The sequence below is a fragment of the Triticum urartu genome, chromosome 4A, assembly GCF_056163025.1.
Source record: "Triticum urartu cultivar PI428250 chromosome 4A, HENAU_Tu73, whole genome shotgun sequence".
Classification (NCBI taxonomy): Eukaryota; Viridiplantae; Streptophyta; class Magnoliopsida; order Poales; family Poaceae; genus Triticum; species Triticum urartu.
The window spans coordinates 341924760-341946372 of record NC_141876.1 but is presented as its reverse complement, the minus strand read 5'-3'; the positions used below and the strand labels follow the sequence as shown (position 1 = coordinate 341946372).

Below are 21613 nucleotides of genomic sequence, written 5' to 3'. Positions count from 1 at the left end.
TACTTACGCTACTTTGCTGCATCATCCTCTCCTCTTCGGGGAAATCCAACGTAGTGCTCAAGAGGTAGCAAGAAGAATTTCTGGCGCCGTTGCCGGGGAGTCTATGCAAAAGTCAACATACCAAGTACCCATCACAATCCCTATCTCCCGCATTACATTATTTGCCGTTCACCTCTCGTTTTCCTCTCCCCCGCTTCACCCTAGCCGTTTTATTCGCCCTCTCTCTCTCAATCCTCCCTCTCTTTCTCTATTTGCCTCTTTTTGCCCGTTTGCTTTTTGTTTGCTCATGTGTTGGATTGCTTGTTTGTCACGATGGCTCAAGATAATACTAAATTGTGTGACTTCACCAATATCAACAATAATGATTTCCTTAGCACTCCGATTGCTCCTCTTACTGATGCTGAATCTTGTGAAATTAATGCTGCTTTGCTGAATCTTGTCATGAAAGATCCGTTCTCCAACCTTCCTAGTGAAGATGCCGCTACCCATCTTAATAGCTTCGTTGATTTGTGTGACATGCAAAAGAAGAAAGATGTCGATAATGATATTGTTAAATTGAAGCTATTTCCTTTTTCTCTTAGAGATCATGCTAAAGCTTGGTTTTCATCTTTGCCTAAAAATAGTATTGATTCATGGAACAAGTGCAAATATGCTTTTATCTCTAAGTATTTTCCTCCCGCTAAGATCATCTGTCTTAGAAATGATATTATGAATTTTAAGCAACTTGATCATGAACATGTTGCACAAGCTTGGGAGAGAATGAAGTTAATGATACGTAATTGCCCTACTCATGGTTTGAATTTGTGGATGATTATACAAAAATTTTATGCCAGATTGAATTTTGCTTCTAGAAATATTTTAGATTCGGCCACGGGAGGCACTTTTATGGAAATCACTTTAGGAGATGCTACTAAACTCCTAGATAATATTATGGTTAATTATTCTCAATGGCATACTGAAAGATCTACTAATAAAAAGGTGCATGCGATAGAAGAAATTAATATTTTGAGTGGAAAGATGGATGAACTTATGAAATTATTTGCTAATAAGAGTGTTTCTTCTGATCCTAATGATATGCCCTTGTCTACTTTGATTGAGAATAACAATGAATCTATGGATGTGAGTTTTGTTGGTAGGAACAATTTTGGTAACAACGCGTATAGAGGAAATTTCAATCCTAGGCCTTATCCTAGTAATCCCCCTAATAATTATGGTAATTCCTACAACAATTCTTATGGAAATTATAATAAGATGCCCTCTGATTTTTAATCTAATATTAAAGAATTTATTTCTTCGCAAAAGAATTTTAATGCGCTTAAGATTGATGATTTGGCTTGGAACGTTGATAGAATTTCTCTTGATGTTGATTCTTTAAAGCTTAGATCTATTCCTCCTAAGCATGATATCAATGAGTCTCTCAAATCCATGAGAATTTCCATTGATGAGTGCAAGGAAAGAACCGCTAGGACGCATGCTATGAAAGATGCCTTTATTAAAGCGTGTTCTTCTAGTTCCTATGAAAATAATGATGAAGATCTAAAAGTTATTGATGTGTCCCCTATTAAATCTTTGTTTTGCAATATTAATCTTGATAATGATGGGACTGAATATGATCCACCTTTACCTAGAAGGCGTTCTAAAAATTCAGAGTATTTAGATATTGACGGTGAAATTGATAAAAGTGGGGTTAAATGAAATAAAACCCTAGATGATGCTAAACCCACTATATTGGATTTCAAAAATTTAATTATGAAAATTTCTATTTAATTGATTGTATTTCCTTGTTGCAATCCTTGCTAAAATCTCCTCATGCTTATAGTCAAAATAAAGCCTTTACCGAACATATCGTTGATGCCTTGATGCAATCTTATGAAGAAAAACTTGATTTGAAAGTTTCTATCCCTAGAAAACTTTATGACGAGTGGGAACCTACTATTAAAATTAAAATTAAAGATTATGAGTTTTATGCTTTGTGTGATTTGGGTGCTAGTGTCTCTACTATTCCCAAAACTTTGTGTGATTTGCTACATTTCCGTGATTTTGATGATTGCTCTCTAAACTTGCATCTTGCGGATTCCACTATTAAGAAACCTATGGGAAGAATTAATGATGTTCTTATTGTTGCAAATAGGAATTATGTGCCCGTAGATTTTATCGTTCTTGATATAGATTGCAATCCTTCTTGCCCTATTATTCTCGGTAGACCTTTCCTTAGAACGGTTGGTGCAATTATTGATATGAACGAAGGGAATATTAGATTTAAATTTCCATTAAAAAAGGGCATGGAGCACTTCCCTAGAAAGAAAATATAATTACCATATGAATCTATCATGAGAGCCACTTATGGATTGCCTATCAAAGATGGCAATACCTAGATCTATCCTTGCTTGTTATGCCTAGCTAGGGGCGTTAAACGATAGCGCTTGTTGGGAGGCAACCCAATTTTATTTTTATTACTTGCTTTTTGCTCCTGTTTAGTAATAAATAATTTATCTAGCCTCTGTTTTGGTTGTGTTTTTGTGTTTAATTAGTGTTTGTGCCAAGTAGAACCATTGGGAAGACTTGGGGAAGTCTTGTTGAACTTGCTGTAAAAAACAAAAACTTTAGTGCTCACGAGAACTGCTGTCATTTTTATTTGGAAAGTGCTATTTAGTTAATTCTTTTTGCAGATGATTAATAGATAAATTCCACACGTCAAGAAATTTATTTTAGAATTTTTGGGGTTCCAGATCTTGCGCTAGCTACAGATTACTACAGACTGTTCTGTTTTTGACATATTCTGTTTTTCGTGTGTTGTTTGCTTATTTTGATGAATCTATGGCTAGTAAAATAGTTTATAATCCATAGAAAAGTTGGAATACAGTAGGTTTAACACCAATATAAATAAATAATGAGTTCATTACAGTACCTTGAAGTGGTCTTTTTTTTTCTTTCGCTAACGGAGCTCACGAGATTTTCTACTTTAAGTTTTGTGTTGTGAAGTTTTCAAGTTTTGGGTAAAGATTTGATGGATTATGGAACAAGGAGTGACAAGAGACTAAGCTTGGGGATGCCCATGGCACCCACAAGATAATCTAAGGACACCTAAAATCCAAAGGTTGGGGATGCCCGGGAAGGCATCCCCTCTTTCGTCTACTTCTATCGGTAACTTTACTTGGAGCTATATTTTTATTCACCACATGATATGTGTTTTGCTTGGAGCGTATTTTATGATTTGAGTCTTTGCTTGTTAGTCTACCACAATAATCCTTGCTGTACACACCTTTTGAGAGAGCCATACATGATTTGGAATTTGATAGAATACTCTATGTGCTTCACTTATATCTTTTGAGCTTTATAGTTTTGCTCTAGTGCTTCACTTATATCTTTTAGAGCACGGTGGTGGATTTGTTTTACAGAAACTATTGATCTCTCATGCTTCACTTAGATTATTTTGAGAGTCTTATTATCATGGTAATTTGCTTAAAATCCTAATATGCTTGGTATGCAAGATTAATAATAAAACTTTCTTATGAGTGTGTTGAATACTAAGAAAAGTTTGATGCTTGATGATTGTTTTGAGATATGGAGGTAATAATATCAAAGTCATGCTAGTTGAGTAGTTGTGAAATTGAGAAATACTTGTGTTGAAGTTTGCAAGTCCCGTAGCATGCACGTATGGTAAACGTTATGCAACAAATTTGAAACATGAGGTGTTATTTGATTGTCTTCCTTATGAGTGGCGGTCGGAGACGAGCGATGGTCTTTTCCTACCAATATATCCCCCTAGGAGCATGCGCGTAGTGCCGAGGTTTTTGATGACTTGTAGATTTTTGCAATAAGTATGTGAGTTCTTTATGACTAATGTTGAGTCCATGGATTTATACGCACTCTCACCCTTCCATCCTTGCTAGCCTCTTCGGTACCGTGCATTGCCCTTTCTCACATTGAGAGTTAGCGCAAACTTCGCCGGTGCATCCAAACCCCGTGATATGATACGCTCTTTCCCACATAAACCTCCTTATATCTTCCTCAAAACAGCCACCATACCTACCTATTATGGCATTTCCATAGCCATTCCGAGATATACTGCCATGCAACTTTCCATCATTCCGTTCATCATGACACATTCATCATTGTCATATTGCTTAGCATGACCATGTAGTTAACATAGTATTTGTGGCAAAGCCACCATTCATAATTCTTTCATACATGTCACTCTTGGTTCATTGCATATCCCGGTACACCGCCGGAGGCATTCATATAGAGTCATCTTTGTTCTAGTATCGAGTTGTAATCATTGAGTTGTAAATAAATAGAAGTGTGATGATCATCATTATTAGAGCATTGTCCCAAGTGATGAATAAATAAATAAAAAGAAAGGCCATAAAAAAAGCCCCAAAAAATGAGAGAAAAAGAGAGAAGGGACAATGTTACTATCCTTTTACCACACTTGTGCTTCAAAGTAGCACCATGATCTTCATAGTAGAGAGTCTCTCATGTTATCACTTTCATATACTAGTGGGAATTTTTCATTATAGAACTTGGCTTGTATGTTCCAACAATGGGCCTCCTCAAGTGCCCTAGGTCTTCGTGAGCAAGCAAGTTGGATGCACACCCACTAGTTTCTTTTGTTGAGCTTTCATACATTTATAGCTCTAGTGCATCCGTTGGATGGCAATCCCTACTCCTTGCATTAACATCAATCGGTGGGCATCTCCATAGCCCATTGATTAGCCTCGTTGATGTGAGACTTTCTCCTTTTTTGTCTTCTCCACATAACCCCCCTCATTATATTCTATTCCACCCATAGTCTTATGTCCATGGCCCACGCTCATATATTGCGTGAAAGTTTATAGGTTTGAGATTACTAAAGTATGAAACAATTGCTTGGCTTGTCATCGGGGTTGTGCATGATGAGAGCATTCTTGTGTGACGAAAATGAAACATGACTAAACTATATGATTTTGTAGGGATGAACTTTCATTGGCCATGTTATTTTGAGAAGACATAATTGCTTAGTTAGTATGATTGAAGTATTATCATTTTTATGTCAATATGAACTTTTGCCTTGAATCTTTCGGATCTGAATATTCATACCACAATTAAGAAGAATTACATTAAAATTATGCCAAGTAGCACTCCGCATCAAAAATTCTGTTTTTATCATTTACCTACTCGAGGACGAGCAGGAATTAAGCTTGGGGATGCTTGATACGTCTCCAACGTATCTATAGTTTTTGATTGATCCATGCTATATTATCTACTGTTTTGGACTATATTGGGCTTTATTTTCCACTTTTATATTATTTTTGGGACTAACCTATTAACCGGAGGCCCAGCCCAGAATTGCTGTTTTTACCTATTTCAGTGTTTTGGAGAAACAAAATATCAAACGGAGTCCAAACGGAATGAAACCTTCGGAAACATGATTTTCTCATCAGATAAGATCCAGGAGACTTGGACCCTCCATCAAGAAAGCCACGAGGTGGTCACGAGGGTGGAGGGCGCCCCCCCCCCCTAGGGCGTGTCCCCTGCCTCGTGGGCCCCTCGAAACTCCACCGATGTACTTCTTCCTCCCATATATACCTACATACCCCCAAATGATCGGGGACGGAGCCAAAAACCTAATTCCACCACCGCAACTTTCTGTATCCACGAGATCCCATTTTGGGGCCTCTTCCGGAGCTCCACCGGAAGGGGCATCGATCACGGAGGGCTTCTACATCATCATCCAAGCCCCTCCGATGAAGTGTGAGTAGTTTACTTAGACCTACGGGTCCATAGTTAGTAGCTAGATGGCTTCTTCTCTCTTTTTGGATCTCAATACAATGTTCTCCCCCTCTCTCGTGGGGATCTATTCGATGTAATCTTCTTTTTGCGGTGTGTTTGTTGAGACCGATGAATTGTGGGTTTATGATCAAGTCTATCTATGAATAATATTTGAATCTTCTCTGAATTCTTTTATGTATGATTGGTTATCTTTGCAAGTCTCTTCGAATATCACTTTGGTTTGGCCTACTAGATTGGTTGTTCTTGCCATGGGAGAAGTGCTTAGCTTTGGGTTCGATCTTGCGTGTCCTTTCCCAGTGACAGAAGGGGCAGCAAGGCACGTATTGTATTGTTGCCATCGAGGATAACAAGATGGGGTTTTTATCATATTGCATGAAACTATCCCTCTACATCATGTCATCTTACTTAAGGCATTACTCTGTTTTTAACTTAATACTCTAGATGCATGCTAGATAGCGGTCGATGAGTGGAGTAATAGTAGTAGATGCAGGCAGGAGTCGCTCTACTTGTCTCGGACGTGATGCCTATATGCATGATCATACCTAGATATTCTCATAACTATGCTCAATTCTGTCAATTGCTCAACAGTAATTTGTTCACCCACCGTAGAATACTTATGCTCTTGAGAGAAGCCACTAGTGACACTTATGGCCCCCGGGTCTCTTTCTCATCATATCAATCTCCATCACTTTATTATTGCTTTGCTCTTACTTTGATTTTACTTTTTACTTTGCATCTCTATACCAAAAATACCAAAAATATTATTTATCATCTCTATCAGATCTCACTTTCGTAAGTGACCGTGAAGGGATTGACAACCCCTAAGCGCGTTGGTTGCGTTGAGCTATTGTTTTTGTGTAGGTACGAGGGACTCGCGCGTAGCCTCCTACTGGATTGATACATTGGTTCTCAAAAACTGAGGGAAATACTTACGCTACTTTGCTGCATCATCCTCTCCTCTTCGGGGAAATCCAACGCAGTGCTCAAGAGGTAGCAAATATCAAAGTGTTCTTTCATCCGCCCCCAATAAGCATCTCTACTTTGATCACCTCCAACGGATGGATCCCTCGACACTTGCAACCAAGTATTGCATAGTAAGATGTCTTCGACATTGGTGTAATTACCCGCTCTTCCTTTTAGCGCGTCGACAATACCCCTCACCATCCTCGTCCACCTCGAACTCATGATCTTCGAAATGCATGTCATTGGTTTGAGACCAATGCGAATTGTTGGAGCCAACGCCCATAGTTGACATGTATGCATCATCGTTGAGACTACGAAATATATAGAACAATGCAAATAAGCTATCTACATGAATGCATTCAAAAAATAACAAGAGAAGAAAAGTTGGAAAAAATTTCTACCTTTGGGGCATATCATCGAACGCGTTGTGCTCGTCGGCCGCCGGCTCAATGAGTGAGCTCGTCGGCGGCTTTGGTAGCCACCGCGCCCGTCACATGCCCTGCAAGCTTCTTCCTCCTCGCCTTCGAGGTGCCGAAGGCGTCCGCCGCCTTGTTCTTCTTCGCGGATGTCTTTCCCTTCTTCGATCACGTCGCACTGGGGAGCTTCGAGGGGGGGGCACGGGGCGGCACCAGCGCGACGCCACCAGCCGCCGAGGTCATCCGCGGCGGCATGAAGAGGCCGCGCACGAGGCCGATGCTTGGAGGAGCTCCGACGGAGGCGAGGCCAACACTCCCCACGCTAGGGTTTGCGGCGGCGGCGGTGGTGGAGGGGTCACGACTATATGATGGGGTCAGCGGGGTGCCGGCGCGTGCGTCCATCGGGTCAAGTTCGTCGGCACCGGCGTGCGCAGGGCGAAGGTGGCGGGGAGGAGAGAGTGCGGTGTTGGGGAACGTAGTAATTTCAAAAAAATTCCTACGCACACGCAAGATCATGGTGATGCATAGCAACGAGAGGGGAGAGTGTTTTCTACGTACCCTCGTAGACCATTCGCGGAAGCGTTATATCAACGCGGTTGATGTAGTCGTACGTCTTCACGTCCGACCGATCCAAGTACCGAAAGCACGGCACCTTCGAGTTCTGCACACGTTCGGCTCGGTGACGTCCTCGCCTTCTCGATCCAGCAAGAGGGGCGAAGTAGTAGATGAGTTCCGGCAGCACGACGGCGTGGTGATGGTGTTGGTGAAGAACAATCTCCGCAGGGCTTCGCCTAAGCACTACGAAAACTATGACGGAGGATAAACTAGAGGGGACGGGGTTGCCGGCACACGGCTTGGTGTTTCTTGATGTGTCTTTGGTGCTAGCCCTACCCCTCTATTTATATGTTGAGCCCCGGGGTCGAAACTTGGAGTAAAAGCCTCCTCAAAGTCGGTTTCACCCAAAAGGCAAGAGTCCTTCTTGGACTCCAGGACTAGACGCCAGGGTTCCCGGCGTCTACCCCCTAGACGCCAGGGTTCCTGGCGTCTAGCCTCTGGTCTCCGTAAAACTTCCTTTTGCACTTTCCAAAAGCCTCGTGGGCTTTCCCCTTTGGCCCAGATAAAGTGTTCTCGTCCCCAAACATTTCGGGAAACATCCGGAACCCCTTCCGGTGAATTTCGGAACCCTTCCGGAGATCAAACACTACTATCCCATATATCAAACTTTGTCTCCGGACCATTCCGGAGTTCCTCGTCATGTCCGTGATCTCATCCCGGACTCCGAACAACATTCGGTCATCAACATACATAACTCATATAGTACTATATCGTCAACGAACGTTAAGCGTGCGGACCCTACGGGTTCGAGAACTATGTAGAAATGACCGAGACACCTCTCTAGTCAATAACCAATAGCGGGACCTGGATGCCTATATTGGCTCCTACATATTCTATGAAGATATTTATTGGTCAGACCGCATAACAACATACGTTGTTCCCTTTGTCATCGGTATGTTACTTGCCCGAGATTCGATCGTCGGTATCTCAATACCTAGTTCAATCTCGTTACCGGCAAGCCTCTTTAATCGTTCCGTAATACATCATCCCGCAACTAACTCATTAGTTGCAATGCTTGCAAGGCTTATAGTGATGTGCATTACCGAGTGGGCCCAGAGATACCTCTCTGACAATCGGAGTGACAAATCCTAATCTCAAAATACGCCAACCCAACAAGTACCTTTGGAGACACCTGTAGAGCACCTTTATAATCACCTAGTTACGTTGTGACGTTTGGTGGCACACAAAGTGTTCCTCCGGTAAACGGGAGTTGCATAATCTCATAGTCATAGGAACATGTATAAGTCATGAAGAAAGCAATAGCAACAAACTAAACGATCAAGTGCTAAGCTAACGGAATGGGTCAAGTCAATCACATCATTCTCCTAACGATGTGATCCCATTAATCAAATTACAACTCATGTCTATGGTTAGGAAACATAACCATCTTTGATCAACGAGCTAGTCAAGTAGAGGCATACTAGTGACACTCTGTTTGTTTATGTATTCACACATGTATTATGTTTCCGGTTAATACAATTCTAGCATGAATAATAAACATTTATCATGATATAAGGAAATAAATAATAACTTTATTATTGCCTCTAGGGCATATTTCCTTCAGTCTCCCACTTTCACTAGAGTCAATAATCTAGTTTACATCGCCATGTCATTTAACATCAATAGTTCACATCACCATGTGATTAACACCCATAGTTCACATCGACATGTGACCAACACCCAAAGGGTTTACTAGAGTCAATAATCTAGTTCACATCGCTATGTGATTAACACCCAAAGAGTACTGAGGTGTGATCATGTTTTGCTTGTGAGAGAAGTTTAGTCAACGGGTCTACCACATTCAGATCCGTAAGTATTTTGCAAATTTCTATGTCAACAATGCTCTGCATGGAGCTACTCTAGCTAATTGCTCCCACTTTCAATATGTATCCAGATTGAGACTTAGAGTCATCTGGATCAGTGTCAAAACTTGCATCGACGTAACCCTTTACGACGAACCTTTTGTCACCTCCATAATCAAGAAACATATCCTTATTCCACTAAGGATAATTTTGACCAATGTCCAGTGATCTACTCCTAGATCACTATTGTACTCCCTTGCCAAACTCAGGGCAGGGTATACAATAGGTCTGGTACACAGTATGGCATACTTTATAAAACCTATGGCTGAGGCATAGGGAATGACTTTCATTCTCTCTCTCTATCTTCTGCCGTGGTCGGGTTTTGAGTCTTACTCAACTTCACACCTTTGTAACACAGGCAAGAACTCCTTCTTTGATTGTTCCATTTTGAACTACTTCAAAATCTTGTCAAGGTATGTACTCATTGAAAAACTTATCAAGCGTCTTGATCTATCTCTATAGATCTTGATGCTCAATATGTAAGCAGCTTCACTGAGGTCTTTCTTTGAAAAACTCCTTTCAAACATTCCTTTATGCTTTTCAGAATAAATCTATATTATCTCCGATCAACAATATGTCTTTCACATATACTTATCAGAAATGCTGTAGTGCTCCCACTCACTTTCTTGTAAATACAGGCTTCACCGCAAGTCTGTATAAAACTATATGCTTTGATCAACTTATCAAAGCGTATATTCCAACTCCGAGATGCTTGCACCAGTCCATAGATGGATCGCTGGAGCTTGCATATTTTGTTAGTACCTTTAGGATTGACAAAACCTTCTGGTTGCATCATATACAACTCTTCTTTAATAAATCCATTAAGGAATGCAGTTTTGTTTGTCCATTTGCCAGATTTCATAAAATGCGGCAATTGCTAACATGATTCGGACAGACTTAAGCATAGATACGAGTGAGAAACTCTCATCGTAGTCAACACCTTGAACTTGTCAAAAACCTTTTTGCGACAATTCTAGCTTTGTAGATAGTAACACTACGATCAGCGTCTGTCTTCCTCTTGAAGATCCATTTAATCTCAATGGCTCGCCGATCATTGGGCAAGTCAATCAAAGTCCATACTTTGTTCTCATACATGGATCTCATCTCAAATTTCATGGCCTCAAGCCATTTCGCGGAATCTGGGCTCATCATCGCTTCCTCATAATTCGTAGGCTCGTCATGGTCAAGTAACATGACCTCCAGAACAGGATTATCGTACCACTCTGGTGCGGATCTCACTCTAATTTACCTATGAGGTTCGGTAGTAACTTGATCTGAAGTTACATGATCATCATCATTAGCTTCCTCACTAATCGGTGTAGTAGTCACAGGAACAGATTTCTGTGATGAACTACTTTCCAATAAGGGAGCAGGTACAGTTACCTCATCAAGTTCTACTTTCCTCCCACTCACTTCGTTCGAGAGAAACTCCTTTTCTAGAAAGGATCCATTCAAAGCAACGAATATATTGCCTTCGGATCTATGATAGAAGGTGTACCCAACATTTTCTTTTGGGTATCCTATGAAGACGCACTTCTCCGATGTGGGTTAGAGCTTATCAGGTTGAAACTTTTTCACATAAGCATTGCAACCTCAAACTTTAAGAAATGACAGCTTAGGTTTCTTGCCAAACCATAGTTCATACGGTGTCGTCTCAACGGATTTAGATGGTGCCCTATTTAACGTGAATGCAGCTGTCTCTAATGCATAACCCCAAAACGATAGTGGTAGATCGGTAAGAGACATCATAGATCGCACCATATCTAATAAAGTACGGTTATGACGTTTGGACACACCATTACACTATGGTATTCCAGGTGGCGTGAGTAGTGAAACTATTTCACATTGTTTTAACTGAAGGCCAAACTCTTAACTCAAATATTTTACCTCTGCGATCATATCGTAGAAACTTTTATTTTCTTGTTACGATGATTCTCCACTTCACTCTGAAATTCTTTGAACTTTTTAAATGTTTCAAACTTGTGCTTCATTAAGTAGATATACCCATATCCGCTCAAATCATCTGTGAAGGTCAGAAAATAATGATACTTGCCGTGAGCCTTAACACTCATCGAACCGCATACATCGGTATGTATTATTTCCAATAAGTCAGTTGCTCGCTCCATTGTTCCAGAGAACGGAGTCTTAGTCATCTTGCCCATGAGGCATGGTTCGCAAGCATCAACTGATTCATAATCAAGTGATTCCAAAAGCCCATCAGCATGGATTTTCTTCATGCGCTTTACACCAATATGACCTAAACGGCAGTGCCACAAATAAATTACACCATCATTATTAACTTTGCATCTTTTGGTTTCAATATTATGAATATGTGTATCACTATGATCGAGATCCAACGAACCATTTTCATTGGGTGTGTAACCATATAAGGTTTTATTCATGTAAATAGAACAACAATTTATTCTCTTACTTAAATGAATAACCGTATTGCAATAAACATGATCAAATCATATTCATGCTCAACGCAAACACCAAATAACACTTATTTAGGTTCAACACTAATCCCAAAAGTATAGGGAGTGTGCAATGATGATCATATCAATCTTGGAACCATTTCCAACACACATCGTCACTTCACCCTTAACTAGTCTATGTTCATTCTGCAACTCCCGTTTCGAGTTACTACTCTTAGCAACTGAACCAGTATCAAATACCGAGGTGTTGCTATGAACACTAGTAAAATACACATCAATAATATGTATATCAAATATACCTTTGTTCACTTTGCCATCCTTCTTATCCGCCAAATACTTGGGGCAGTTCCGCTTCCAGTGACCAGTCCCTTTGAAGTAGAAGCACTTAGTCTCAGGCTTAGGACCAGACTTGGGCTTCTTCACTTGAGCAGCAACTTGCTTGCCATTCTTCTTGAAGTTCCCCTTCTTCCCTTTGCCCTTTTCTTGAAACTAGTGGTCTTGTCTACCATCAACACTTGATATTTTTCTTGATTTCTACCTTCGTCGATTTCAGCATCACGAAGAGCTTGGGAATCGTTTCCGTTATCCCTTGCATATCATAGTTCATCATGAAGTTCTACTAACTTGGTGATGGTGACTAGAGAATTCTGTCAATCACTATTTTATCTAGAAGATTAACTCCCACTTGATTCAAGCGATTGTAGTACCCAGACAATCTGAGCACATGCTCACTGCTTGAGCTATTCTCCTCCATCTTTTAGCTATAGAACTTGTTGGAGACTTCATATCTCTCAACTCGGGTATTTGCTTAAAATATTAACTTCAACTCCTGGAACATCTCATATGGTCCATGACGTTCAAAACGTCTTTGAAGTCCCGATTCTAAGCCGTTTAAACATGGTGCACTAAACTATCAAGTAGTCATCATATTGAGCTAGCCAAATGTTCATAACATCTGCATCTGCTCCTGCAATAGGTTTGTCACCTAGCGGTGCATCAAAGACATATTTATTCTGTGCAGCAATGAGGATAAACCTCAGATCACGGATCCAATCCGCATCATTGCTACTAACATCTTTCATCTTAGTTTTCTCTAGGAACATATCAAAAATAAAACAGGGGGGCTAAACGCGAGCTATTGATCTACAACATAGATATGCTAATACTACCAGGACTAAGTTCATGATAAATTAAAGTTCAATTAATCATATTACTTAAGAACTCCCACTTAGAAAGACATCCCTCTAATCTTCTAAGTGATCACGTGATCCAAATCAACTAAACCATAACCGATCATCACGTGAAATGGAGTAGTTTTCAATGGTGAACATCAATATGTTGATCATATCTACTATATGATTCACGCTCGACCTTTCGGTCTCAGTGTTCCGAGGCCATATCTGCATATGCTAGGCTCGTCAAGTTTAACCTGAGTATTATGCGTGTGCAAAAACTGGCTTGCACCCGTTGTAGATGGACGTAGACCTTATCACACCCGATCATCACGCGGTGTCTGGGCACGACGAACTTTGGCAACGGTGCACACTCAGGGAGAACACTTTTATCTTGAAATTTAGTGAGAGATCATCTTATAATGCTACCGTCAATCAAAGCAAGATAAGATGCATAAAAGATAAACATCACATGCAATCAATATAAGTGATATGATATGGCCATCATCATCTTGTGCTTGTGATCTCCATCTCCGAAGCACTGTCATGATCACCATCGTCACCGGCGCGACACATTGATCTCCATCGTAGCATCTTTGTTGTCTCGCCAATCTTATGCTTCCACGACTATCGCTACCGCTTAGTGATAAAGTAAAGCATTACAGCGCAATTGCATTGCATACAATAAAGCGACAACCATATGGCTCCTGCCAGTTGCCGATAACTCGGTTACAAAACATGATCATCTCATACAATAAAATTTAGCATCCTGTCTTGACCATATCACATCACAACATGCCCTGCAAAAACAAGTTAGACATCCTCTACTTTGTTGTTGCAAGTTTTACGTGGCTGCTACGGGCTTAAGCAAGAACCGTTCTTACCTACGCATCAAAACCACAACGATAGTTTGTCAAGTTGGTATTGTTTTAACCTTCGCAAGGACCGGGCGTAACCACACTTGGTTCAACTAAAGTTGGAGAAACTGACACCCGCCAGCCACCTGTGTGCAAAGCACGTCGGTAGAACCAGTCTCACGTAAGCGTACGCGTAATGTCGGTCCGGGCCGCTTCATCCAACAATACCGCCGAACCAAAGTATGGCATGCTGGTAAGCAGTATGACTTATATCGCCCACAACTCACTTGTGTTCTACTCGTGCACAATATCAACGCATAAATCCTAGGCTCTGATACCACTGTTGGGGAACGTAGTAATTTCAAAAAAATTCCTACGCACACGCAAGATCATGGTGATGCATAGTGACGAGAGGGGAGAGTGTTGTCTACGTACCCTCGTAGACCGTTCGCGGAAGCGTTATATCAACGCGGTTGATGTAGTCGTACGTCTTCACGTCCGACCGATCCAAGTACCGAAAGCACGGCACCTCCAAGTTCTGCACACGTTCGGCTCGGTGACGTCCTCGCCTTCTCGATCCAGCAAGAGGGGCGAAGTAGTAGATGAGTTCTGGTAGCACGACGGCGTGGTGACGGTGTTGGTGAAGAACAATCTCCTAAGCACTACGAAAACTATGACGGAGGATAAACTAGAGGGGACGGGGTTGCCGGCACACGGCTTGGTGTTTCTTGATGTGTCTTTGGTGCTAGCCCTACCCCTCTATTTATATGTTGAGCCCTGGGGTCGAAACTTGGAGTAAAAGCCTCCTCAAAGTCGGTTTCACCCAAAAGGCAAGAGTCCTTCTCGGACTCCAGGGCTAGACGCCAGGGTTCCCGGCGTCTACCCCCTAGACGCCAAGGTTCCTGGCGTCTAGCCTCTGGTCTCCGCAAAACTTCCTTTTGCACTTTCCAAAAGCCTCGTGGGCTTTCCCCTTTGGCCCAGATAAAGTGTTCTCGTCCCCAAACATTTTGGGAAACATCCGGAACCCCTTCCGGAGATCAAACACTACTATTCCATATATCAAACTTTGTCTCCGGACCATTCCGGAGTTCCTTGTCATGTCCGTGATCTCATCCCGGACTCCGAACAACATTCGGTCATCAACATACATAACTCATATAGTACCATATCGTCAACGAACGTTAAGCATGCGGACCCTACGGGTTCGAGAACTATGTAGACATGACCGAGACACCTCTCTGGTCAATAACCAATAGCGGGACCTGGATGCCCATATTGGCTCCTACATATTCTATGAAGATCTTTATCGGTCAGACCGCATAACAACATACGTTGTTCCCTTTGTCATCGGTATGTTACTTGCCCGAGATTCGATCGTCGGTATCTCAATACCTAGTTCAATCTCGTTACCGGCAAGTCTCTTTACTCGTTCCGTAATACATCATCCCGCAACTAACTCATTAGTTGCAATGCTTGCAAGGCTTATAGTGATGTGCATTACCGAGTGGGCCCAGAGATACCTCTCTGACAATCGGAGTGACAAATCCTAATCTCGAAATACGCCAACCCAACAAGTACCTTTGGAGACACCTGTAGAGCACCTTTATAATCACCTAGTTACGTTGTGACGTTTGGTGGCATACAAAGTGTTCCTCCGGTAAACGGGAGTTGCATAATCTCATAGTCATAGGAACATGTATAAGTCATGAAGAAAGCAATAGTAACAAACTAAACGATCAAGTGCTAAACTAACGGAATGGGTCAAGTCAATCACATCATTCTCCTAATGATGTGATCCCGTTAATCAAATGACAACTCATGTCTATGGTTAAGAAACATAACCATCTTTGATCAACGAGCTAGTCAAGTAGAGGCATACTAGTGACACTCTGTTTGTTTATGTATTCACACATGTATTATGTTTCCGGTTAATACAATTCTAGCATGAATAATAAACATTTATCATGATATAAGGAAATAAATAATAACTTTATTATTGCCTCTAGGGCATATTTCCTTCATGCGGCGCGAGCGCTCGTGTGTGCCGCGCGCGGAAGCGGACTCCCCAAATACAGAACGCGAGTTGGCGATTCGGACCACTCGCCCAACTCCATATGCCGTGCACGCGGTTATTGCGCGTCCGCTGGAGCCACTCTACCGGTTGCGCGCGCTAAAATGGCCAATTTTGCGGCGCGACTGTTGGAGATGCTCTGAGCCAGGGGATAGGCACTTACTTTATTTGGCCGGCCGCTAGCGAACGCTAGCGAGCCCCCGGCCGCCAGCTAGACCCGTCCCTTATTTTTTTGAGATGACCCAACTCGCTTGGCAGGGGTCTGACCCTGCTCGCCCCGGATGCGGCTTGCCTGCTCCCTCTCGGTGCTCCCATCCGTGCTCCCATCCGTTGCTTTCTCATCCCACGGCTCCAGTCAACTCTCTCCTCTCGTTGTCCAAAACAAATCACATAGAGTTCTGTATTCTCTTTCCTGTACATGTATCTGTATTTGCATCACGCCGCCTGCGTATTCTATCAAGACGTCACCGACGAGGCTGGGCTTAAGAACCTCACGTTCGCTGGCGATCCGGCGCCGCCCAAGTTCGTTGGCCGTTAATCAGTCGGCACCGACAGATCGAGCCGAACACGCTGGTGAAGCCGACTAGCCTCGGCTCACCGGCATGGAAGATAACATCAATTTCTAGACTGTCGGCCAGGACCCAACCACTGTCACCGGCATTGAGATGTCGGTGCGCGCCAGGAAGTAGTACAACTGACGGTGGTAGTGCCGTAGTGGTACGCCATCATACGTACTCCAGGCAAGCAAATCTAACCGCTCACCTCTATGTAGTAGCCTACTCTAAGCCGATTCATACTCGCCAATGTCAAATAGACATGCCATGCCATGCCCATACGTGCAGTAGGCAGTAAATGGATTAACCGGGGACGCGGAGGAGCTACAACTTGAGCAGCATCGTGATTATTTCCATGTTTTGCTGCGTCGCCGCACAGTCCCCTCCACCGGAAAGGCCTCTCATGCCCCATGCTACCGGTAGGAGAAAGATCACGAGCGCAAGGAGGACGGCGGACGCCGCGACACAGTCCCCTCCATCGACCCCCTGCTTGAGTACGCGCGGCCTCTGTCAGATCACGAGCGTTGCTAGGACGGACTGAGCCTAATGCGATACGTATGCGGGTATGGAGAACAGAAGCAATACGGAGTTGTACGCGATTTGTTTTGACAAAGAAAGAAGAATTGATTGGCGCCATAGGATGGAAAAGCAACGGACGGGAGCACGGATGAGGAGCACGGATGAGGGGGGAGAAGGCAAGCTCCGTCCGCTCGCCCGTCCCTGTCTCCGCCCATGATCGCCGCGAAAGGACCAAAGGGCCATGTTCGACCGTCTCTCACGGGCTGGCCTGATAAGACATGAGAAGTACCCAGGCCCATCATTTCGTAAGCCCATTAACTATTAGTCCTACAAAACCCTAACCCCCCATCCTTAGGCCCCCTACCGCCTCAGAAGTTACGCATCTGCTCTGCTGCCCAAAACCTAACCATGGCGCGAGTCCGCAGCAACGGGCGGCGTGGCGGCGGCAGTGGCGGTGGAGGCGGCCGCGGCGGCAAGGGGAAAGGAAAGGGAAAAGGCCCGGGCAAGTGGAAAATGCCGTTGTCGGTGGCGCGGAAGCAGCAGGCGGTGCTGGCGAACGTGGACCAGGTCACCGGCGAGAGGATCCCCAAGAGCTTCGTCTTCTCGCGCGGCAAGCTCCCCTCCACGCTCCGTCACCTCCAGCAGGACCTCCGCAAGCTCATGCTCCCCTACACCGCCCTCAAGCTCAAGGTCCCTATCTTAATCCCCTTTCCATCCCCGCAGCCCCAAACCAATTCGGTGATTCCGTTTCTTAGCATCTTGACGAGCCACAATTTGCTTTTCTGTTCATAAAATTAACAGGAGAAGAAGAGGAACAACCTCAAGGACTTCGTCAACGTTGCCAGTCCATTGGGTGTTACGCATTTCTTGATCCTCTCGAACCCAAAGAGCTTGCCGCACTTGCGCTTCGCCAAGTCACCGCAGGGCCCAACCTACACTTGTCAGATTTCAGAATACGCTCTTGCGGCTGACATCGCAAACTCCCAAAAGCGGCCTAGGTGTCCTGCAGAGATATTCAAAAACTCGCCTCTGGTATAAGCTGGATTTTGTTCTGTTCTTTTAATAGGTTACGTTTTTTAGTTACAAAATCAACTCACCTTTGTTGTGGAATCACGTGTTTTGTAGGTCGTGCTCAGTGGTTTCAATGGCCTGGGCGAGCCTTTCAAGAGTTTTGTTACCTTCTTTAGGCATTTGGTCCCTGCTATTGATACAGATACTGTAAGTACTGCATGATATCTTGGCGATGGAACTTTATATCTTCTTTCTGGCATACTAAAATGGTAGCGTATTTTCAATTGTAGGTTAAGCTATCAACCTGTCAAAGAATATTATTGCTACAGTATGACAAAGAGACGGAGGCTATCGATTTCCGGCATTACTCCATCAAGCTACAGCCTGTTGGCATCAGCCGCAAGATTAGAAAACTCATGCAGAACAATCAAGTGCCAGACCTAAGGGATCTTAAAGATGTTAGTGATTATGTGACAAAGTAAGAACTGAATCACCTTTCTTACAGTGTATTATAAGATATGTTTCAAGCGTGTGTTAACACTATGGTCTTTAATCGGTTGGCATGTGCCATCTAGAACGGGAAAATTGGTATGCTTAAATGCAAATTTAGATTCAAAATTAACAAAAAAAAACTTTGATTTGATATAGAGAAAGCCCCAACAGTTTCATTGTTCATTAGATTCCCTCGATCTATCATACAGGAAGTACTGCCTCCATTTTTATTTACTCCACATATTAGCTTTGTCCTAAGTCAAACTTTGTTATTTTGTAGAAAAAGTTATTAACATCAGCATTGTATATATTTTCACACCATATATATTTGTTATTGTAAATGTTTATATTGTTTTCTATAAACTTGGTCAAATTTTCTAAAGTTTGACCTAGGACAAAGCTAATGGGTGGAGTAAATAAAAACATAGGCAGTATGTAGACATGATATGATATGTGAGAAATTCAACTTGTGTTTGAGCAATCTGACAGATTTTCTACACTCCTATCACATGCTTGAAAACTTGCAACCCTTCTAAGCAGATCATTGTATATACCCCCTCCATTTCAAATTACTTCGCATATTGGGCTTTCGCTTGGCTAGGCCTCCTTTGGAACAAATGATAGGAATATTATAGGAATAGGAATTTCATAGGAAGTGAGATGACATGCATCTCAATTCGTATAGAGAAAGAGATGCCATTTGATGCATAGGATAGGAAATTTTCCATTGAGTCTAAGCTAATATTTTTTTCCTTTGAAATGTGAAGGGTTGGATCCTATCCTACATAGGAATAGGAATCCATTCCTACAAACCAAAGGGCATCATAGAATTTTTTCCTTTGAAAATCCTATCCTATGAAATTCCTACAAGATCCCTACAAACCAAAGGAGGCCTAAGTCTTTGAACAATTACTACACTATTATTATATAACTTTGTGATACAAAACCGTAAACACAACTAATTACTTTGGAGTATGAATCTAGTGACATCAATGTTAGGTCAGGTAAAGCATATACTGATATGCCCATTTTCCATGTCCACTGAAACCATTTAAGATGTTATAAAGAAGAGTACTTCTAATTATGAGTGGAATGCAGATTCAACTATTCAAGACGTTTATTGTGCAGTGCTTATAGATGGTTTTATCTACACAATGAATCTAGTTATTGCAGTTATCTGTTGCTTTTAGACCAGCTCGCTCAATTGTTTGTTACTTTGAAGTTAGACAGCAGTGACAGTTTTACCATTATGGCTTGATTTGTCCAGTTTTATAATTATGAAGAAAAACCTACTACTACTCATATTCCTTACAATGTGCCCCCTTCCCTAACTATCCATTGCTCCATTGGACAATCTGACAGTTTAAAGACATTCCCTTGCTTTATGCCATCACCAGCTTCCTTTTGAAGGTTGTATTTTATAAATATGTTTCTCCAGCTAGTCCAATATACAACATTGGATGACTACCTATGGTGTTTCCCATGAAATGTATTTTGATAGTTAAGAAAAAACAATCGATCAAGATATATTTTCTGTGTTTTCAGATGGAAATGAAAATTCAAGAAATGAATTTAATTTGCATTTTTTTTACAATTGTAGTCGGTTGTTCACTGCTTTCTGACCAGTTCGCTCAATGATTTGTTACATTGGTATTATTAATAGTGACGATTTAAATGCCATGTCCTGATTTGTGACTTAATACACCAAAACCTACTGTTCCTCAAATTCTGTCTATAATGAGCCCCCTTTGTTTGCTTGTCCATTTGCAATACAACCAAACCTACTGTTCCTCAAATTCTGTCTATAATGAGCCCCCTTTGTTTGCTTGTCCATTTGCAAGAGCTGGATATGGATCTGAAAGCGAGCCAGACGATGAAGCAGCGACTGTAAGTCTAGCAAGTGATATAGACAAATTGAACAGAGCATCCCGAAAAAGTGCCGTCAGACTCCAAGAGGTCGGACCAAGAATGACCATGCGCTTAGTTAAGGTTGAATCTGGGCTATGCTCGGGCGACATCTTGTACCCACAATCTGGTAAGTTCCATTTGTTGACGTGGTGGTTCTTTTGAAATGCAAATCGCATGTTACTTTTTTGTCCTGAACTTCAATGCTATGTTATACAGTTGGAAAAGAAGATGTGAAGGAGGGACAAGAGGAAGAAGAGATAGAAGATGCTGAGGATATGATGGAGCTGGTGGATGGGACGGAGGAGGACGACACGGGTGACGAAGAGTAGCCTAGATGAGCTCGAGTGGTGCTGAGCAGCAGCCTATGATGATTGCTAAAAATGTGAAGCAACTGGTGTATTGCGACAACATTATGAGTTTTGATCCTTGAGAAAGCATAGTAGAGAAGTCGCTCTCGAAAAAGAGAGGGATAAAGCTCTTGAAGTGATAATCCTTATTTTGGTCGAATCCGAATGGTTTTCAGCCGTGTAACATGATACATATTCTGTATTTACCTCAGTTTTGCCTTAGGAGGGTGCATATAAGCACTAGCTGCTGCGTTTGAAGTTGGATATTGGATTGTGAATTATTGTCATGGAGCATGACCCAGATATTTCACTTTTGGTAGAGTTGCTGTGAAGGCTTCCTAGGACCTGTGAATCTCAACCATGAGGCAAGCAGCGATCCGGTTTCAGGTTATTCTTGTGCAGCAGAGGAAGCAGAAATTCAGAAATTGCCTTGCCGGTGACATTAAAATCCTTCCTCGCTGGTATGATTTTTCTTGTTCTGCCTTGCTCTCTGGGTTCAGCTATCTTGTCTTAGCTGGCAATTTTTGCCGTGGTGTATCTCTACATTTGGAAGCAGCAAGTAACGTTGGCCAAAAAATCCACATGCCGGTGGGCACACTTAAGCATACTTTACATGTGT

General features: G+C 42.3%; 1 protein-coding gene across 1 annotated transcript; it reads left to right on the top strand.

Moving 5' to 3' along the window:
- The first annotated feature begins 17586 nt into the window (after positions 1–17586).
- Positions 17587–21272, top strand: PPAN (PETER PAN-like protein). Its single transcript, XM_087518376.1, has 6 exons — positions 17587–17926; positions 18038–18268; positions 18362–18454; positions 18538–18725; positions 20581–20774; positions 20864–21272. The coding sequence occupies exons 1-6, from the start codon at positions 17645–17647 to the stop codon at positions 20974–20976; spliced, it is 1101 nt and encodes a 366-aa protein (XP_087374502.1). The 5' UTR covers positions 17587–17644; the 3' UTR covers positions 20977–21272.
- Positions 21273–21613: the final 341 nt, after the last annotated feature.

What these genes read in the sequence shown, in the direction of transcription:
- PPAN (XM_087518376.1), top strand. Translation starts at nt 17,645, where the DNA reads ATGGCGCGAGTCCGCAGCAACGGGCGGCGTGGCGGCGGCAGTGGCGGT. An exon ending in TATTCAAAAACTCGCCTCTG is followed by an intron (nt 18,269 to 18,361) that starts GTATAAGCTGGA and finishes CGTGTTTTGTAG; the next exon opens with GTCGTGCTCAGTGGTTTCAA. An exon ending in GTTAGTGATTATGTGACAAA is followed by an intron (nt 18,726 to 20,580) that starts GTAAGAACTGAA and finishes TCCATTTGCAAG; the next exon opens with AGCTGGATATGGATCTGAAA.